The sequence below is a fragment of the Cynocephalus volans genome, chromosome 5 (assembly GCF_027409185.1).
Source record: "Cynocephalus volans isolate mCynVol1 chromosome 5, mCynVol1.pri, whole genome shotgun sequence".
Lineage (NCBI taxonomy): Eukaryota > Metazoa > Chordata > Mammalia > Dermoptera > Cynocephalidae > Cynocephalus > Cynocephalus volans.
Window position 1 is genome coordinate 134,167,465 of NC_084464.1, and position 20,898 is coordinate 134,188,362.

The 20,898-nt window shown below is 33.9% G+C and overlaps 1 protein-coding gene across 6 annotated transcripts in view; it reads left to right on the top strand.

Annotated features, from left to right (window-relative positions):
• Positions 1 to 20,898, top strand: part of EYA4 (EYA transcriptional coactivator and phosphatase 4) — a 260,369-nt gene that overhangs the window by 176,607 nt on the left and 62,864 nt on the right. For 4 of the 6 annotated variants that reach the window (XM_063096128.1, XM_063096132.1, XM_063096129.1 and 1 more), the window contains 2 exons: positions 14,608 to 14,732; positions 16,144 to 16,212. In XM_063096128.1, the coding sequence (XP_062952198.1) occupies positions 14,608 to 14,732; positions 16,144 to 16,212 (194 nt within the window). The remainder of the gene's footprint in view (positions 1 to 14,607; positions 14,733 to 16,143; positions 16,213 to 20,898) is intronic. The other 2 variants (XM_063096130.1, XM_063096131.1) reach the window with 1 other exon arrangement.

The following is a 20,898-nucleotide window of genomic DNA, read 5'->3' on the forward strand; positions in this document are numbered from 1 at the left end:
GATTGGCCATAATTTCCCAATTGAATATTTATACCAGCCCCATTTCTCATCTTGCTCTTTGGCACCGATCAGAGTGCTGAGCTCCTGCCGGTTTCAAGGGTGCTGCATTGTGTTTGGATCTGCTCCGTGAACTATTACACCAGATGAGAAATGGGCCCCAGGTTCCTATTGCTAAGATGGCTTGTTGACTTTTTTTTTTCATAGAGGCTATCATGTTATAGTGTCACAAGGACTGAGTAATGGGGGAGTTCCCTGATGCCTCCTGGCAATGCCTTGAATTGTACACAGCCTCATCCACTGCTTCTTGTGGAGTGGAACTTTAATTACCGATATCAATATTGACTGAGGTCAATATTCTGGTTTGTAAATTGCTGCATTTTCATCTTTTTCTCAGAAGTTTTATTTTTGTTTGCTAAGGTCAGGCACTTATCACAGGGCCCTCTCATCACATTTCACATTCTGATCTCTTGTGGCAGGTGCTAACTTCCTTGCACTCAAAGTGAATGGGTTGAGTAACCTCATAAAGATACGGAATGTCTTGGCAGAAGAGGGAAGGGAGTTCAGAATGCCTGTCTATGGAAGAGTCTCAGTGTTATTTAGTGATCCCTGTAAACCTGAGAAGATATTTAGAAAACCGTCTACACACAGCCATTAACTTTTTCTAGGTAGTGGATCATAGACTTAAACTCATGTTCCTGATTCCCAATCTGTAAGGTTATCTAATAACACATATTTCTTATGTGTATTTTATCATCAGATTTGCTTAAGAAAAATCTTTTTTTCTAGTTGTTTATTTGAATGAGACAATAAACTACAGACCAGCGAACTTCTTGTGAATTGTTGACATAAAGTGAAATTCTCAGGTAATTAAATGTAAATAATTAGGGGGCCATGATCGTGTGAATCCAGCATAAATTCTGGAAGCAGCAGGTGTTCAGAATAACCTCTTAGTCCTTTGTGATAGCATTACTGGAAAGGAGGAACAAAAGCATGCTTTATACTTAGTACATGTGGAATTCAGCAAGGTGTATGTCAAAGGCTTCTGATATAGTTACAGGAAAAAGATAGAAAAGACAGAAAAACAGACTGAATGATAGTCCTACTATTAGCTCAATAACTGTTTCTGAGGAGTTGATATAAATCTGTAGGTATATTCTAGTGCCCTCTTCAAGAATGGTCCTTGACATCAGCCTACTCAACATGTTTATTGTGAGGGCATTGAGGACACGCTAAGAAAGTCATGGCACATTGGGAAAGAGCACACTGAACAGCAGAATCAGAATCTAGTAGGACAGGCTGAAACGATGGACTTAGTCCAACAAGATGGCGTTAGGAGGAGCACATGAAAAGCTGTTTCACTTGGGTTCCAAATGCCAACTGCATGTGTAGTGGCTGGTAGGAAAGAAGGCTCTAGAGCATCTCGTGGGACAAAGACTTAGGGATTTTGTTGGCTAGATTTCAGCATGAGTTAGGACTATAAACTGAGCACAAAACTACTGTACTCTTCAGGCTACACTGACAGGTCCAGAGTAAGAGTGGTAATATCCTTGCTATATTTTGTACCATAACTGTAGGACTGTGGATCCCATAATTTAAGAAGAATCCTTGAATTTCCTCAAAATAGAACACTAGGAAGGTAAAGCTGTTTGAAATGGCATAAGTGGACTGAGGGAACTGGCTATGCCCAACCTGAGAGAGAAAAGGCTGTTGGTCAGGACAGCTCTTTGCTATTTGAGGGGCTGTTATGTAAAAGAAAGTTTAGACTTGACTCATGTCAATCAGTGAGTTTTCTTTTAGGGCCAAACAAAATTTCAGGGAAATCATGGATAGAAAACTTCCTAAGAGTGTAGGTTATCTGAAAACGAAATGGGTTGCCTCTTACAAAAATGATTTTCTTGCTACTAAAGGTTTTCAAAAAGACAAACCAGGCATTTATTGTCAGTGTTATTGAAGTGATTGTAATAACAGCCAGCATTAATTAAGCATATACTACAGGGGTACTTCAAAAAGTTCATGGAAAATTTCAATTAAACGATAATATAAATCCTTCCGTGAACATCTGCTAAACTGTGTGTACTTTACTTCATGTGTGTGATCTTATTTCACACTGTAACTCTCCAATTTTAAGCCTAAGATCCTATGACTGGTAAATAGCAGAGGTGGACTTTAAAACTCAGGTTTTGGTTGACAGTACAGGCTCTTAACACTGCACTCACAGCCTCAAGAATAATATGATATTTTGCATTGGAGGACATTTAATGTCTCTTCAGAGACTGAAATTCGATCATTTTAATATGTAACTATATTTTGCACACATGTCAATTCTTTGCTCTTATTATTTCGACATTCTAGTATTGAAAAATCCTCATTCATTCATCCTGTAAAATGTTTGATCCTTAGCAGTAGTTTCTTTCCTTAGAAAAAGGGTTGATATATTTCTTGGTTTAATTGATGGCATGAAATGTTTTGATTGTGGCCTTAATGGCTTTACCCCACTACTTGCTAGAGGAAAATAATTTCCTGCCTCATTAACCATGGTTTGTAACTGATCTGACAGAAACTTGAGTCCTGTACCATTCAAATAATGCTTGGAGAATCCATTGGACTTTTGTTTACTTCTTTGTTTTCCAGTAAAGGGGGCTTTTGAAAACCAAAATTTAGAGAAATGCTTCTGTTATTTTGAAATATTTAATCACATTTCTTGGGGTTGGAGGGAATAGTCATGTTTTATCTGAATAATTTGTTGGAGTCATAGTGAAGAAAGAGCCAGAGTTGCAAGTTTCGGGTCTAGAGCTGAAGAGCCTGGAAAGGAAGGGCGGTAAAAGTGTCCAGAGAACAGGGTGTTCATGGCTTTATTTGCTTTTGCTCCAGGGCCTGAGGTCACCCTGGCAGATGGGTCACTTGTATTGCAAGCATTCATACTGGCCTCAGGGACAGTCATGAGGTCACTGGCAAATTGCAGGAACAGTTCCCTTCTTTATGCATAGCCTATGTCCCTGATCCTTGTTCCGCCTATTCCTCGTCTCTGCAGCTGACCCCAACTCTGACTGTGTCTAGGGAAATGGGCTGGTAAAGACCTCCTTCTGAGATTTTCTGTCCTCCTGATCAGTGACATACACATCATGCAGCAGAGAGGAACCACATCTCCCAGGCTTACAGTAGGCACCCCCATCTGTGGAGATAAGTTCCAAGATCCCCCGCTGGATATCTGAAATCACGAGTAAAACCAAACCCTGTACTATGTTTTTTCATATATATGCATACCTGTGATAAAGTTGAATTTATAAGTTAGGTACAAGAAATGATTAACAACAATATGTACTAATAAAATAGAACAATTATAATAATGTACTGTAATAAAAGTTATTTGGATGTGGTTTCTCTCTCTTAAATATCTTACCATACTGTACCCACCTTTCTTCCTGTGGTGATGTGAGATGGTCAGATAGAGCCATGCATACCTACGGACCACTTTATGCCAAGAGGAGAAGCTGGCATGAGAGTGTCTGTGAACATCTAGGATGTGTTTGTGTTTCTTGGGTCATGAACAAATGATGGAGTCAGCCTAGAAATAAATAGGGCCCATGACTCATTACCAGCATCTGTACATGGTGAATCACGGTTGCCGAAGTAGAGTAGACTCTAAAGTGCACAGATATAAGGCATGCCCTTGCTTGGATTTGAAGAGGATATTTCAGATTGTTAGAAATATATTCCATCTATGCTTCAGGAAAATTACAAAAAAGAATCAAGAAACTAGTTGCATGTGTCTTGCAGTTCTTTTTTTTCAAATTAGTTTTTGTGTTTACGGCTAAGTTCATTTTTTTGTATTGTCCAGACAGATGCTAGTATTCACATGGCCTTATAATATAAAGACCACTAAAAAGGGATTGAAATAGACATTTTGGTGAGGAAAAGAGGGTCCCCTTTAGATAACATACTGAGCAGTATAGATTTGGCAAATTTAGATACTTGTATTGACTTTACTAATTTTTGAAAACTATTCAAAATGTTTTATTTCAAAGATGTGCATTCTTGATTGTGGTTTCACAGTGTGAAAGAATTAAAGTCACTTAAAAATTGGAAACATACAATGTGTGATAGAAAGAACATTGGGCTCTTGCATCAGATAAACTTGAGTTCAAATTCTGGTGCCACTACTTTCTACCTGTGTGATCCTGAGCATGCTATGTATTCTCTCTGAACCTCAATTTCTTCATCTATAAAGTGTGGAAAATAATATATATGTCAACGTGTCATTTTAAAGATTAAAGGAGATAATATATATGACCCACCATGCATAGAAAGTTTCATTCAATAAGTATTCAGTAAAAGCTGATGCCCATTAATCATTTTCTGCTGTAGAACCCTAGGGTAAATTTTATATTTTATATATTATATTTCATATAAATTAGACTTAGAATCTGAAGTTGCATAATTAAATTAATTGCAAAAATGCAAAAGGAAGTAGAGTAGTATGCTTGCTCTCTTCTCAATAGCAATAAGACGTTTCTGTTCCCTAAAAGCTCTTTTCTAGTTGTAAGAAACGTCAAGCTACCAAAATGAATTCAAGAAAAAGGAACTAAATCGTGAGGATCCCGGTCATTGAATTCGGTTTCCTGTGGATTGCAATGTAAAATGCCAAGGCCATTTTTATTTTGATCTTTTTGTTTTTCAGGAGCAACATTTTCTATTTCCTCTCTGCCTCTCTCTGTGATGTGCGTTCCATTCTTTCATTCCTGACTAATTTTCCTTGCTTACTCATCTTGTGTGTGCTCCAAATTGTCTGTGATCCCCTATACTACTTTGTGGCTTCCATGATACCATTGACCAGATGCCTCCACCAGGATCCCTATTTAATTCATCACAACCCAGCTAACAATTTCTGAGGAACTTTTCCAGACCCTTTAAGTCTCTGTTGATTTCTGTCTGTTCTACTAAGTGGACACTTAATGTACTTTAAATTTCTGTGCACAGGCTCTGCCTTCTCATTTAGATCTTAAACTCCTTGAGGACAGGGCCGTGTTTTCTTCCGCCAGCAATCCTAACACCTGAGATGATGCTTTGCATGTAATGAGAAATCATTAATTTGTTGGTTCAATGAAATTAAGTCTTTTTGTTGGGTGGGCCCTGTAGGAGATAATAAAATCCTGAGCATTCATTGTTCACTGTAATTAAGTCTGTTTCCAGGAGTGTGCCACAGATACGATTTTGTCAGGTCCTACTGTTCCTGAGATCATCTTCGTTCCTAACTTTCATCTCTTTTTCTTCTGTTTGTACCATGACTGGTAAATCTTTTGATTTCTGGCTGTCATTTGAACTCATTTCTGCCAGTTTTTCTCACTGAAATTTGATTTGCTCACACTCCCGTGCTTGATTTCATAGCTTTTTCTAAAATGAATATGGCTTACGCACCATTTCACTCATTCATTCATCAAGTATTTGTTGAGAAACTACAATGTTCCAGGCACCTTTTCAGGCAATGGGGATATAGCAGTGAACAAAACAAGCAGAAAGCCCCACTTTTATGTTATCACATACTTTCAGCCTGAGAAATTTCCTTTAATATTTCTTGGACTGGATCTGTAGGCAACAAGTTTTCTCATTTTTTTTTTTTTAAATCTTTATTTTACCTTCATTTTTAAAGGATGCCTTTACTGTATGTAAACTTCTAAGTTGACATTTTATTTCTTCTCCTGTTTTAATGATTCCATTGTCTTCTGGCTTGCATTGTTTCTGACAAAAAGTCTATGAAATATTTATCTGGCTGCTTTTAATATTTCTGTCTTTACTACTGGTTTTCAACAATTTGATTGTGATCTATATTCGTTTGGATTACGTGAGGTTGTGGGCACATTGTGTGCATGTGTACTATGTATCCTGCTTGGGCTTCACTGATGTGTGTCATCAAATTTGTAAACTGCTTGGCCTTGTTTCTTTAAATATGTATTTTTTGCAAACCCCTTCAACTCTCCTTCTGGTTCTTCAGTTGTATGTAGGTTAGATTACTTGGTATTGTCGTACAGGACTCAGAGGCTCTGTTAAGTTATCAAACTTTGTTCATAGTATTCTTTAGATTGGATATTTTCTTTTGCTTCATCTTTTTCTTTCTCTCTTTTTTCTCATCTTTTCTTTTATGGTACTTAATCTGTTGTTAAGTCCTTCTAGTGGAATTTTTTTTTTTTTTTGCATTTTTCAGTTCTAGGAGTTTTGCTTTCTTTGTACTATTCCTTCCTCATCATGCTCCTGTTTGTCTTTTAATTTTTAAGTTTAATTTTTATTCATTGCTGCTAATTCCATCTTCTCTACCATTTATGAGAGTGTTTTTTATTGTCTGTTATTCTCTGGCTAATGGGTCATGTTTTCTGGCTTCTTTGCATGTCTAATACCTTTGATTGGGTGATGGATTTTACATTATTGCTTGATTTTTTTTTTTTTCTTCCTTTTAAAAGTGTTGAACTGTTATAGGTGTCAGGAGACATCACCCTCAGAGACAGATATGGAAAAGGAAAAAAAACTTTATTGCCGGCTGCCTGGACCGTACCAGCCAATTCAGAGTGCAGCCCCAAGCCATTTTTACTTTCAGTTTTTAAAGCTGCAAGCGCGGCAACTCAGTCACCCGATCACCGCGCTAGGAGTTGTTAGCCAATGCAAGCAAGCCAACAGCACATAAGCTAATTTTGCAGTTAGCATGGCTCCTCCAGCCCCTCCCACGTTTTCCCACCTGTGTTTTTCCGGCCTGAGTTTATACAAAATGGAGGGGTTATCTTCAATGGCGTTGGTCCTGCTCTCAGAAAAAGGACATTATTTCAGAACCTTGTTTGAGCATAAAGTTAAGTTACTTGCATATCAGCTCAATTTTTTGAGGCTTGCTGTAAACTTTGTCAGGGCAGTCTGGATTAGACTATACTTGAGGACAAGTTTAGCCCTACATTGAAGCTGGACTCCTGTGGGATTTCTCACTCAATGCCAAACATTGTTCAGGTCCTGTGTGACTTCTCAGAATTGCTCAGCCTACAGTTCCCTGGTGGCTTATTGCCCAGCCTCATGGAAAGTTACCCTCTGCATGCACAGCTTATTATTCAGTAGAATCTCAAGGGTATTCCTGTACAGATTCCTGGAACTCCTTAGAACAAGCAGGTCACCACCATGAGGTTATTCATATCACATATTCTAGTCACCTCAGCCTCTCTAAATTCTAATCTCTGCCTCATCAGCTCAGCAAGACAGCTATTATTTGCTTGTTTTGAGGTCTAGTTAATACATCTAGGCAGAAATATGAATCAATAATTGTAGGGTTGTAGTAGAGGGTTCCCCAAAACTACCCTCTATTTCAGTGATTTACCAGAAAGACTCACATAACTCAGAAAAGCTGTTAGACTCATGATTATGGTTTATTAGAGTGAAAGGATACAAATTAAAATCATCAAAGGAAAAAGGCACATAAGGTCCAGGAGGAACAAGGAGTTAATTTGCAGTTGTCTTCTTTCCATAGAGTTGTACAGAGAGCACTTATTTCTCCCAGCAACAATGTGTGACAATTGCCAACCATGGAAGCTCAACCAAGATTTGGTGTTCAGGGTTTTCACTGGGGGTCAGTTACATAAGCATGTCTAACTACCCATGTGGCTGACCTTCATTACTGTCTTCAGCTTCTTCAGAGGTCAGACTGATACCGTGAGGCACAAATTTCCCACCAGTGATCACATTGTTAACACACACTATCTGTATGGCACAAGGCCCAGAGTAAACACAAACACTCTTATAAAGCAAGTTATTCCAGAGGCTTAGAGGTTATCTCCCAGGTGCTAGTCGAGGGACAAACTTTTCTTTGGAATGTGCAGGATTTAGACAATAGACTGTTTACTGTACAAGAGCTAATCTTGCTTATTTTCCTTCTCTCAGGGACCAAGCCCTGTGCCGTGAAAACAGTTGCATTCAGTATTTTTTCTTGAGTTTTAGTTGTTTATAGTGAGAATAATCAGATCCCAGTTACTCCAATATAACCAGAAATTATAGTCAAATAACTTTAAAAACTTTTTGTAAAATGTTGTTTATTTCATTCTTACCACTTCCTTTCTACATTTATATGTGTGAATATATTTTGTAATGTGCCTACTATTAATCAAAATATACAAATCCATTATAACATGTAAATGACCCATACATAAATATATACACATATTTAGGTGCTTTTTTTATATTCAATGAATGAGACCCAATCAAAGTAGTTTGGAGGCTATTGAATTTGACAACCACTTATTTGCATCTTTTATACAAAGAGCACTATGGGAGTTACAAAGATAAATGAAAAAGATTCTTGTTATCATAGACATCTTGTAGCAGTTCTGTTTTATTTGTTTTCAGGAACAAAACATGTACAAACATATACTTTTTATAGTATACAAATATTGTTTTCAAGAAAAAACATGTACACAAATATAATGATAAATTAAGACAGACTGTGAATAGTGCTACAGAGGAAGGTAAAAATAATATGACAATAATATGACAATATGACCAGAAGAACACTTCTGATTTTGAGGACCAGAAAAAGCTTCATGGGGAAAGTAGCGTTTTTGAACTATTTAAAAACTGATTAAGATTGTTTGCAGGAACTATTATTGCATGTGAAAGGTGCTGTGCAGGCTAAAATTGTGAGGGAGAATTGTGGACCATTTGAAATAAAGTGAAACAATCAATTTTGCTACAGCAAATGGTATACTAGGTGATAAAGCTGAAAGAGTCGTGGAGAGTGTTAAATGCCTGGGTAAGGAGTTGGGACATGAGAACAATGATAATATTTGAAAAGAGAACTGTAAGAGCTAAGTTTTGGATTCATGAGAAACCAGCTATAACTTTTTTATTGTTCCTCTATGTACCTTTTTTGACTGACTGCAATAAAGCTTTCTCTTATTTTCAGAATTTTATTATGATGTGCTTAGCTGTGGTTTTCTTTTTCTTTTTCCTATTTGATGTTCATTGTGCTTTAAGGTTCTTAGGTTGATGTTTTTCATCAGAATTTGGAAAATGTTGACCATTATTTATTTCAATATTATTCTGTGTCATTCTCTTTCTCCTGCTTTCTGATAATATTCCCCGGGTTACTTATACTAAATTCAATTTCACCCCCAACCTTTTATTTCTTTGCTTCAGTCTGAATAATTTTTATTAGCTCACCCTCAGATTTACTGGGACTTTCTTTTTCAGTTTCCAGTCTGCTGTTAAGTCCTCCCAAAGAATATTTTTTATTTAATGCATTGTAACTTTCATTCCAGAAGTTTCATTTGGTCCTTTTTTAAGAGTTTCCATTTCTTATGCTGTTTATAGATATATAAATATATGTTTTATATATACATGTTATATACTCATACATACTATATATTATAATGTAGTGTATATCATATGTATGTCACATGTATATAAAACTCATATATATGCATATATCCGTATGTCTAATAGATATGTATGTTGCTTTGTGTGTATCTTTTTCTGTAAATTATTTAATATATTCACATTAGTTTTGTTTTGTATTGTTTTAACATTTACTTGTAGATATTTGTGGAGCACAGTGTGTTGTTTTAGTATGTGCACAGACTGCACAGTGATTCACTTAGGGTAAATAGCATAGCTTTTTTCCTGTTACTCCACCACTTCTCCTCCCCTGACCCCCATCCCCTCCCAGCCACTAGTAACCATTATTCTACTCTCTACTTCTATGAGAACTACTTTTTATTTCCATTTTTAGATTCCACATATGAATGAGATCATGCCCTGTTTTCCTTTTTCTGCCTGATTTACTTCACTTAACGTGATGGTTTCCAATTCCATCCGTGTTGCTGCAAATGATAGGATTTCATTTCTTTTTATAGCTGAATAATATTCCATTGTGCATATATACCACAGTTTTTTTTATCCATTCATCTGCTGATGGGCATTCAGGTTGATTCCATCTCTTGGCTATTATGAATAGTGTTGCGATGAACATGGGAGTGCAGGTGTCTTTTTAATATACTAATTTCATTTCCTTTGGGTATATACCCCATAGCAGGATAGCTGTATCATAAGGTAGATCTATTTTTAGTTCTCCAAGGAACCTCCATACAGTTTTCGACAATGGCTGTACCAATTTACATTCTCATCAACGATGTAGGAGGGTTTCCTTTTCTCCCCATCCTCAATAATATTTGTTATGTTCTGTCCTGTTGATAATAGCCATTCTAACTGGAGTGAGGTGATATCTCAGTGGGGTTTTAATTTGTATTTCCTGATGATTAGTAATTTTGAGCATTTCTTCATGTGCTTGTTGGCCATTTGTATGTCATCTCTTGAGATATGTCTGTTCAGATTCTTTGCCCATTTTTTAATTGGGTTATTTGTTTTCTTGCTGTTGAGTTGTTTGAGTTCCTTATATATTCTGCACATTATCCCCTTGTCTGATGTGTGGTTGACAAACACTTTCTCCCATTCTGTAGTTTATCTCTTCATTTTGTTGATAGTGTCCCTTGCTGTACAGAAGCTTTTCAGTTTGATGTAGTCCCATTTGTGTATTTTTGTTTTAGTTGCCTGTGCCTTTGTAGTCTCACTCAAAAAAGCATTTGTTTTAAAATCCAAATGCTAATTCCAAAATCTGGGTCATATACAGGTCTATTGTGTTTTCTCTCCACCAAGAGTCACATTTTCCTGCTTCTTCTTATGTCTCAAAATATTTATAGTATTCTGAACACTATATACAAAAAAATCAGGAGAGAATGAAACATGATATTTCTGTTTTATTTCCCAAAGTGTGTAAGTTCTTTCCTCTGTCTGGCAGTTTAGGTGATGGTCTGATCATTCAGACCTCTCCTAGAGTTGCATTGAACTAGGATTGGACTATAAATAGCCCACTGCCAACCTCCAGAGCACCCACTGTTTTGATATTTCAGTATTTGAACTGAAAAGGCATCGACTGAAGTTTCAGATATTCTTAGTTCATTGTTGTACCTGTAACTTTGACAGTTCACTCAGTTCTAGTAGTTTTGGGGTTTTTTGGATGGATTTCTCAAAATTTTCTTCATAAAAAGTTGTCATCTATGAATTAAAGGTTTTTCTTTCTAAACTTCTAAGCTTTACCTCTTTTATTTATTTATTTTTGTCTTGTACTAGGATTGTCAGTAAAAGGTGGTGTTGAAGTGGGACAAGCAGACACCTTTGCCTTGCTTCTAAAATAATTCAGTATTTCATCATTAAATATAATATAAGCTGTAGTTTTTTCAAAAATAGTTTTTTATCAGATGTAGGAAAATACTTCTTTTCCTGATTTGCCAAGAATTCGTACATGAATGGATGGCGAATATGGTCAGATAGTTTTTTTGCACCCTTGGAAATAATATTCTGTTAAGGCATTGAATTACATTAATTTCCAAATGCTAAACCAATTTTACATTGCTGGTATAAACCATACTTGGTCATGATATATTTTTATTTTTATTGCTGGATTGGACTTTATAATATTTTGTTAAATTGTATTTTTTTCATCTGTATTTATAAGAAATATAGATCTATAATTTTCTTTTGCTGAAATTGTCTTTGCCAGGTTTTTGGTCAGAGTAGTTCTGGTCTCCTACAGTGTAGTGAAAAGTGTTCCCCTCCTATTTTCTTCTGAAAGTATTTGTAAAAGATTGTCATTATTTTTTCTTAAATGTTTTCTAGCATTCACTAATTAAACCATATTGCCCTGGGGTTTTCTTTTTTGAAAAATGTTTAATTATGAAGTTAGTTTCTTGAATCGAAATAGGACCATTAAGATTTTCTATTTTTTATTGCACCAGGTTTTATGTGTGTCTTTCAAGAAATTTGCTGATTTTGTCTGTTATTGAATTCATTGGCATAATATTGTTCATAGTATTCCCTTATTATCCTTTTAATATCTCTAATGATCATCTTTGAGATTTGTAAATCTTCTCTGTATGTAAATATATTTCCAATTTTAATGATTTCTGCTCTTTGTTTCCTTCTACTTACTTTCTGTTTAATTTGCTTTTCTTTCTCTAGTTTCTTAAGGTAGAAAATTAAATCACAAAATGATTTCTCCTTTTCTAACATAATCATTTTAAGGTATAAGTTTCTCACTAATAACTACTTTATTTGTATACCAAAAGATTTGATTTGATGTATTTTCATTTTCATTTTATTCTAAATTTTTTTATATTCACTTGTGATTTTTTTCTGTGACTCATATATTATTTAGAAGTATGGTTTTTAATTTTCAAATATTGAAGATTTTTTATGTATCTTATTACCATTGCTTTCTAAATTAATTCATTGTGGTCCTATTCCATACACTGTGATATTTTAATCTTTTAATTTTAAAATTTGTCTATATTTATTTTATATAATCCTTTTGGTGGACATTCCATGCACACTTGGAAATAATGTGTATTCTGTAATCACTGATGTTAGTGTCTTGTAACTCTCAATTAGGTCACATCAGTGATATTACTGTTCAAATCTTATGTATACACTTTTAAATTTTTTTATCTACTTTTTTCTGTTTATTACTGTGAAAATCATGTGACAAAAGCTTCAACTATGATTATGGACTTGCTGTTTCTTCCTGTAATTCTGCCAGTTTTTATGTATTTTGAAGCTCTGATTGTAGGAATATGCGCATTAGGGTTGTATGTCTTCCTGAAGGATTTATTTTCATCACTTTCTAATTCATCTCTTTATATATACTAATACTCTTCATTTGAGGCCTATTTTTTGTGAATAACTTCATTATGTTTATTACTTGCAAAGTATATCATTTGTATTCTGTTACCCTCAACCTATTTGTGCCTTATCATTGTTCAGGTTCCAGGAAGCAGAGACTGAGATGGAGATTTGTATGCAGGAGTTTATTTGGGTTGTGCTGTCAGTATCAATACCTTTTGGGGGATGAAAGAAGTGGGGTGGGACTGAGAGACAATGGCTGCAAAGGTCTGTGGTGCAATTACAACAGAGGTCCCAGCTGGGCTTATAGGGGGCCCTGGACTACAGGCAAAAGGATATATTCTTCATATCTCTGCATTGACTAGTCAGCGGATGATGGTTGCCCCCAAAAAGGGTGTGATTTTGGGCAAAGTGACTCTCTTTAGCTGAGGGCAAGTCCTGGAAAGGAACTCAGTTGAGAGCTGCCAGTTGATAACACTCCCAGCAGCTGTAGGAGTGAGCTCTTCAGTCTTAGAACTGGATGTAGTATCACAATGTGCTTATATTTAAAGGGCTTCTCTTTTACATCCCCTGTAGTTAGGTCTTGGTTGTGTGATCCAATCTGACAGTCAATGGCTTTTCACTGGAATGTTTATTCCATTGATATTTAATGCAATTATTGCTGTGGTTGGGGTTTGAGTGTGCCATCTTCCTGTGCGTTTTCCATTTTTCACATATGGTCTTTGTTTCTTTCTCTTTTCCTGGCTTCTTTGGGGTTAATAATTTTTTTAAAAATTTCATTTTAATTATTCTGTTGTCTTTTTGTTATACCTGGTATTTTTCTTATTAACATTTAATGGTAGGGATTATTTTATGCACCCTAAACTTACTTCTTATCCAAGTTTAATATAACACCTCATGCCAAATGAAAGAACCTTAAACACATGTAATTTCACTCCACCATCCTTTGTGTTGTTGGGATCATATATTTTATTTCCACACCATATTATAATCCCACCATACAATGTAATTACTTTTGCTTCAGTAGGCTGTCTTTCATGAATTAGGAGAAAAATGAAAGACAATCTTTTATATTTACCTATCTATTTACCTTTGTCAATCTTCATTCCTTTGTGTAGATCTGAATTTTCATCTGGTATCCTTCCCTTGAACTGAAGATCTTCCTTCATTATTTTTTGTAGTTCAAGTCATTGGTGACAAATTCTCCCAAATTTTGTTTATCTTTTGTAAAACTTTCGGCTGCTGTGCAATTCTATTGTTACATAAAGTTTCCTTTTCAGAAGAGGGGAAGCCTTTCAAGAATCCTAGTTTATTTTGGGTTTCAATTCTAGCACACTTCTGGAACAAACACAGGTCAAAGTCTTCTATTCCTAAATGGCTATTAAAAGTATTACAACTCAAGCTCACAGGCCTTGGGCTCATTTTTCAGCTCCCTGGGTCAACAAGGTCAGCTGGACACTTCTGCTCTGGTTTGAATTCACACTTTATTTCTGGCTACTGGTTTCTTCCTCATTGCTGGCAGAGAATGTCAAATTTTGGGAGTTAAATGTATCAGCATTTTTACTTCTTTATAACAGAGGTGATTAGTTTAGGAGGTTGGGTATCCATATCAACTTAAACTGCCAAGATGGTAGAATCTTCTTTTTTTCCTTACATTATTATATGGAATAGTTTTAGGATTACGAATAACAAATAAACTACGAGACCTAACTTACTGTGGAAGCTTTTCTTATTTATTTTTTTGTTTTTAATGGACCAACATGTTCAACCTTTTTAACTAAGAAGTCTCAGCTACTGGTTTCAATTCATCTTATTGTGAAATAACACATGTGCTCAGTAGAACAGTATATGTAATTTATTAAAAAATAATTGCTGACATTTCAACTTTTGCTCTGCTGCTTCCTGCTTTAACAGGTCTATGGAAATGCAGGACCTGGCAAGTCCTCATACTCTTGTTGGAGGCAGTGATGCTCCTGGTGGCTCCAAACTGGATAAATCTAACCTCAGCAGTACATCAGTGACTACAAATGGTACAGGAGGTGAGAGTACTACCCTGAAGATACCCAGAATCACATTTCAGTGTTCGCTTTAATTTCACATGTTAGGAATCTGCTGATAAATATCTTAAAAACAATAACATAATTAGTGTTATGTCCAAGGAATATATATTATTATAATATTAATATATTATTGATTTTTTAATTGATTTTCCTGAATTTTTTTCCTTCTCCATAGCTGGAAACATTCAGAGAGAATAGATAGCCCTAAGCAACATTTTGAGGGCTTTGAATGAGGCTTCATTTTTGTGTTTGCCTTTGTAATCATTCCAAAAAATATATAGAAATTGTGGTCCAAGGATTTGCATCCTGATATTATCCTCCAATATATATATAATGTATTACAGGTATGCAATATATTACACATACTCTCCTCTCTTTGGTTTTATTTTGAATTGTAAAAATAAGTTTACCCAAAAACTTTTCTTAAAAAAAATTTTTAGTGGATGTGGAAACACGAAAATATTCATATCTGCTGCATTTTCTTTTCAAAGAGAATAATAACTACTATTTATTTCAAAAGGAATTGCATGTTTTCCAGATACTTTCTCGTTTGATTAGCCCATAATAATGCCACAGCACATGGCAACAATAACAGCTCTTATTTCAAATATTCTGCTTTATTGTTTTTCTAAAATGTATTCAACTTGTCAGAAAATATGATCCAATTTTTATATTGGAATATGTATATAGAGAGATACTATAAATATATACACATATATGATATATGAGCTGCATTTTAAATTATTCACAATCATTTTGAAATTTTGTACATCTCGTCTAGTCAATAAATTAAACATAAAATGAAATTTGTTTTAACTTATAAGCTATTCATATTACCAGATATCAGCATTTGCCACATCATATTTTCTTTTAAATTTTAAGTAAATGTCAGTGAAATTGATACACCTCTTACCATTTATTTTAGAATAACTGTGCAATCTAAAATTTTTCTTTGTAAAGTTGTGTGCATTGCAACTTACCTGTATTTAATAATGTTTTACACCAAACCCTTTGTAGATTAACATTTCCTTCATTTATAATGTTTGTCTCTAAACATGCATCTATAATTTCAGCTAATTAATTATGGAATTGCAAATGTAGAAGAATATTTGATGACTACTGGAGTAAGAACACTTAAATTTAAACCTTAAATTGGGTACAAATAAGATTAAAAAACCCAACCACTCTGTAATCAGACCTTGAAGTTCACTAATCATTGTGTACATATCTATAAATGAACTAAAACAGATCTGATAACTAAATGTAAAAGTCATGCAGTGCAGTTACAGTTTTGGCTAAAAGGTCAGGAACTGGGGCAAGCATTGAAGATTATTCATGTACACTCAGCAGGCATTCAGACAATGAACTCTTATACTGTTCCTGTTCTCAGGGGACAACATGACTGTTTTAAATACAGCAGACTGGTTACTGAGTTGCAGCACCCCCTCCTCTGCAACAAGTATGAGAGATGATGGTACACTGCATGTGTTTGAGCGTGTGGTTTGCGCCTCTGGTTTGCTGTCTGTTGCTATTTCTATGTTTGCACCCCTTTTCTCTGTTTACTACTTTATAAAGAGGAGAAATGAACATGCCTTTTAATTTTTTATTGATAATAGTTGGTTATGTTTTTCTTATCAGTTGGTTTTCTAATCTTATATTCCTTTGATCAGTAGTATTCTTTTTTCAGGTTTTTCATAATTTTACACAAATGGGTACATATATTGGTTTTCTGACTTCTTATCAGTTTATTATGGGGTTAACTCACCCCAACAAGATTTATGTCAATCAGAGCAGTTGAAGTAGACTGGATGTACATACAAACTTAATCACCTTCGTAATCTGTAGACTTTCATAATTTAAATTAAATTCTTAACATGGCAAAATGATATTTGCTATTTTACAGACTTTGATAGATAATGCAACATATCTAAAGTATCATTAATAGTCAATATCCCATCACTGTGAAAATTATCAGTGATGAAAGCTATACATTTAAAATTATACATTTATATTATCTCTTAAATGTTTTGAGCTGTAGATATTAACTACATTCATACACATATACACACACATACAGTATATAAACTTTCTCCTAAATCAAATGTTAATATGCTATCAATATTAAAAAAATAATAGAGCATGGCACCGATAACAACAAGATCAAATTAAAACAAAACTATGAAACTGCTGTGGAACCACTCAATTTTAGAATTAAAAAGAGGAGCTCATGCCTATCATAAATATACATTACAAGCAAGCAGTTAGAACAGGCAGAGTTTGGCTGGATCCTGCTCTGTCTCAGATTAATTTAGAATATATTTCATTCAGTGAATAAAGAATACTCCATTGTGCTCATTATTTATACTTTTATAGTTTTAGTTTCAATTTTTTTAATTCCACATTTAAAATATACTTTTCATACTTAAAAATATGTTGCCTAAATAAATAAAAAATATTTAGTTACTCCTAATTCTAACACAGGGATCTTTTCCTGTAAAGAGTCAGATCATAAATATTTTCAGCATCGTAGGCTACACTGTCTGTTTCAACTGCTCAGCTCTGCCATAGCAGTACAAAAGCAGCCATAGACAATACGTTAATGAATGAGTGTGGCTGTGTTCCAATAAAACTTTATTTATGGGCCCTAAAATTTAAATTTTATATTATTTTGTGTCAAGAAATATTCTAATTTTGATCCCTTTTTAAGCATTTAATATGTAAAAAATATTTTTAGCTCACTGGCTGTCTGTTCTAAGTAGCGTTCTGTGTTATAAACACAAGCAACATTATAACAGTGAATATATACAATCAATATTTAGTAGTTATATAATCTTATCCAGAAACATTTTTCTAAGTATTAAATACTGAGTTTTCATGGTTCTTAATGCTTAGACTTGTGGGTCCCTGCGGGAGGAACAAGGATTTGTGTGTCAGGGCCACCAAGGATCTAGATCTTAGCAATATACTTACTAGCTGTGCCACCTTGAACAAGTTACTTAACGTCTCTGAGCTTCACTTCCTTGCTATTAAAGGAGGATGACCCTTCCTTGGCAAGCTTTTTATTTTAAATTATATAATGTATATAAATTGGTTGTCAATAAATACCAGTATATTTTTCTTCCTTTAACTAATGATTCAATAATAATTATGTAGCAGTTTTTTAAGGAAAATGACATCATGCATCCTGTTAAAAAACTCTTTTATATTTGATCAGATAATGAACTCTTTTGCATTTAGAAATGTGTAAACTGGGCAAAAGAAGGCAAATTTTTAGTAAAAAATGTCAGGTATACTTTGATTATTAGTGATATAGTCCTGGTGGCATATTGATTTTATGGGTGTTTATGACACAAATCTCTTCCATTGAGAATAAACTATTTTATTTTTAATTCTGGGTTTCACTGCTTGAATTGGATTACTTTGAAAAATTATTATAATAAAACAAAAGGCAAAAGCTAAAAACTAATTAATTGGCTTTTCAAGGTCTGTCCATTAACTTTGAGATGTTCAAAAAGATAATCTTAACTGTATGGTTTTTATTAATATAAGTTGCTAGTATCACCTTAAAATCCTATATACTACATTGGTGCTCTTTAAGTATGTTGCATTATTCCTTAAAGTAATGTTTAAATTGTTTCATCACCTTAATCCTAATTATATAATTACATCTGCATATTTATATTGGAACCACGTTTTCCTTTCAAATTTTTATTACTTGTAAAATTGTTAAAATGTAAAATGTAAAAATAGAATAAATGCTGTCATACCGTAGCAAGTAAATCAATGATCAGGATTTGCGGGACACACAGTATCTGTTGTAACCATTGATATCTGCTATTGTTGCACAAAAACAGCCATAGACACTGCTTAAACAAATGAGTGTGACTGTGTTCAAATAAACTTGATTAGTGAACATGAAATTTGAATTTTATAAAATTTTCATGTCATAAAATGTTGTTATTATTTGATATTTTTCATCCATTTAAAAAGGTAAAAACCATTTTTCACTCACAAACCATACAAAAACAGGCCATGCATGGGTCAGATTTGGCCTGACTTCTAATATAGATTTATGTGCCTGTACATGAAGTATGTTGTACATGCCCATCATATGAAAAGTTACTTCCAGATATAGGTAATTCCAGATTCTAATTTGCTTAATGTTGTAAGGATTCATGATTGATTAGCTATACTTTAATACAAAAATACTTAAATCTATCAGGAGTGCTTAGAACATGCTCTAAGAGTGAATTTTCACTTACTCACTTAATTAAAATGTATCAAGTTTTCATTATATGTCAGGCTCTGTGCTAGGAAATGGGAACCCAGTGACCTAAAGAATATGATACTGGCCATCCAGGGACCAAAAGTCTAGCAGAGGGAAACAGACATAAAAATAATGAGTGCCATAATGTGTTCAAGGTGGATGCACAGCAGAAGGAGAGAATATTTGATTCTACATGGAGATCAAGAAAAGACTTCAAAGAAAAGGCTTAAGGGAACCAAACTTAGACATTCTGACCAGCCTTATTGTGCGTTCTGTATCTGAAATCTATATATCATAGAAAAGAATCTTCTAGAATTTTTCTCATATATAGATGATTGACTCACTTGGAATGAATTTGTTTCTGAATGTTATGTGTTTTTGCAGTAGAATTAACTAATACTGTGGCTCTAAGTTATAAGTTTCTCCATCAAATTATTTTACAGAATTAAGTATTTTATAAATAGTTAGAAATGAAAGATACTTGGTACTTATAGGTTTTGAATGAATATATTGATTCAGACAAACATAAATCATAGGCTTTACCAGTTATTAAAATCGGTCGGCGATACTTCTGCAGTGTTATAAATTGTAACCTTCTTGATCTAACTCTTCATGAAATTCTTTGTAGAAACTAAGCTGTCAAAAGTCACTATGTGTGATTTTGTAGGTCAGAAAGAAGTATATGTGGAATTAGATATAAATAGACTTTTAAGTGGACAACAGTTTAAACACAGATTCATGAAGATGAAATGTAAAATGTAAATTACTTGGGTCACCTTTCAAAGATTAAGCCTGCTATTGCAACAAATGAACATAAATTTGAGTTATGATAATAACCTGGACTTTCTCCAAAAATAATTAATACACATTAATGTTGTACTTAAGTGCTAAAGATAGTCTAAGGAGACAAAATTAAGTTTGCTTTGAAAATATGTGTTTGGGTATAGAGATGAAGGTTGGGATATGAAGAAAGGTCAGCGATTTAGTAGCCAGAACAAAGACCAGACAGTAATCATGTACGACCTTGATCTAGTCCCGAGATATCAATTATTTTTAAAGCCAAAAAATAGAAAATCCAGTTATGTGTACATACATTTTACTTTTATTTTTATTTACTTATTTTAGTATTCATCTTTATGAAAAACATCCAAATTGCAAGTAGATAACTAGTGGGGAGGAGGACCTGACAATACAGTTTTTTTTTTAATGTGATGCTTGTGTACAAAGTGCTATATAAAGTTATTTTATCTCACTTCTAGGGAAATGAACCCTGATTCACTTATTTTGAGCATGTAGAAGAATAAAGCCACAGAACTCTTCAACCTAGGACATTAAAATATGATTGTTGCTTTTGATGTCCAAACTTTTGTTGTATAAGTTTGAATTTTTTGAAAAATGTGCTTTTCTCCTAAAGAAAGTTTTTACTTGCATTTTATAGCATGTAATGATTTTGAATACTATCCTGAAAATAACTAAAAAGCCCTGTTTAAACTCCATGTTGATTTAAGAAAAACAAAATATAGTTAAAAAAATACATTTGAACATGTCAATGAATTATATACTGGTAATCATTTGGAATGAGGATTTTTACAAGTTTTAGAAAAATAGTAAAACTAGATTTGTTTTATTAATGAACATTTCCAAAAGTGCCTAGCATGTATTTAATGGAAAAAAAAGTTTCCTGCTACTAGATAAGTATATAATACATCTAATTTAAAGTGTGGAAACAAAATAAATATGAATATCAAGATTCATATTTTTATGAATATGAAGTCATGATAATTTTTATGAATATCAAGATAATACTTCTTTGTATTCTAACATCTTTTTAATAAATCAACTAATAATATAAGGACTGTCCATTTCACTTCTCTATTT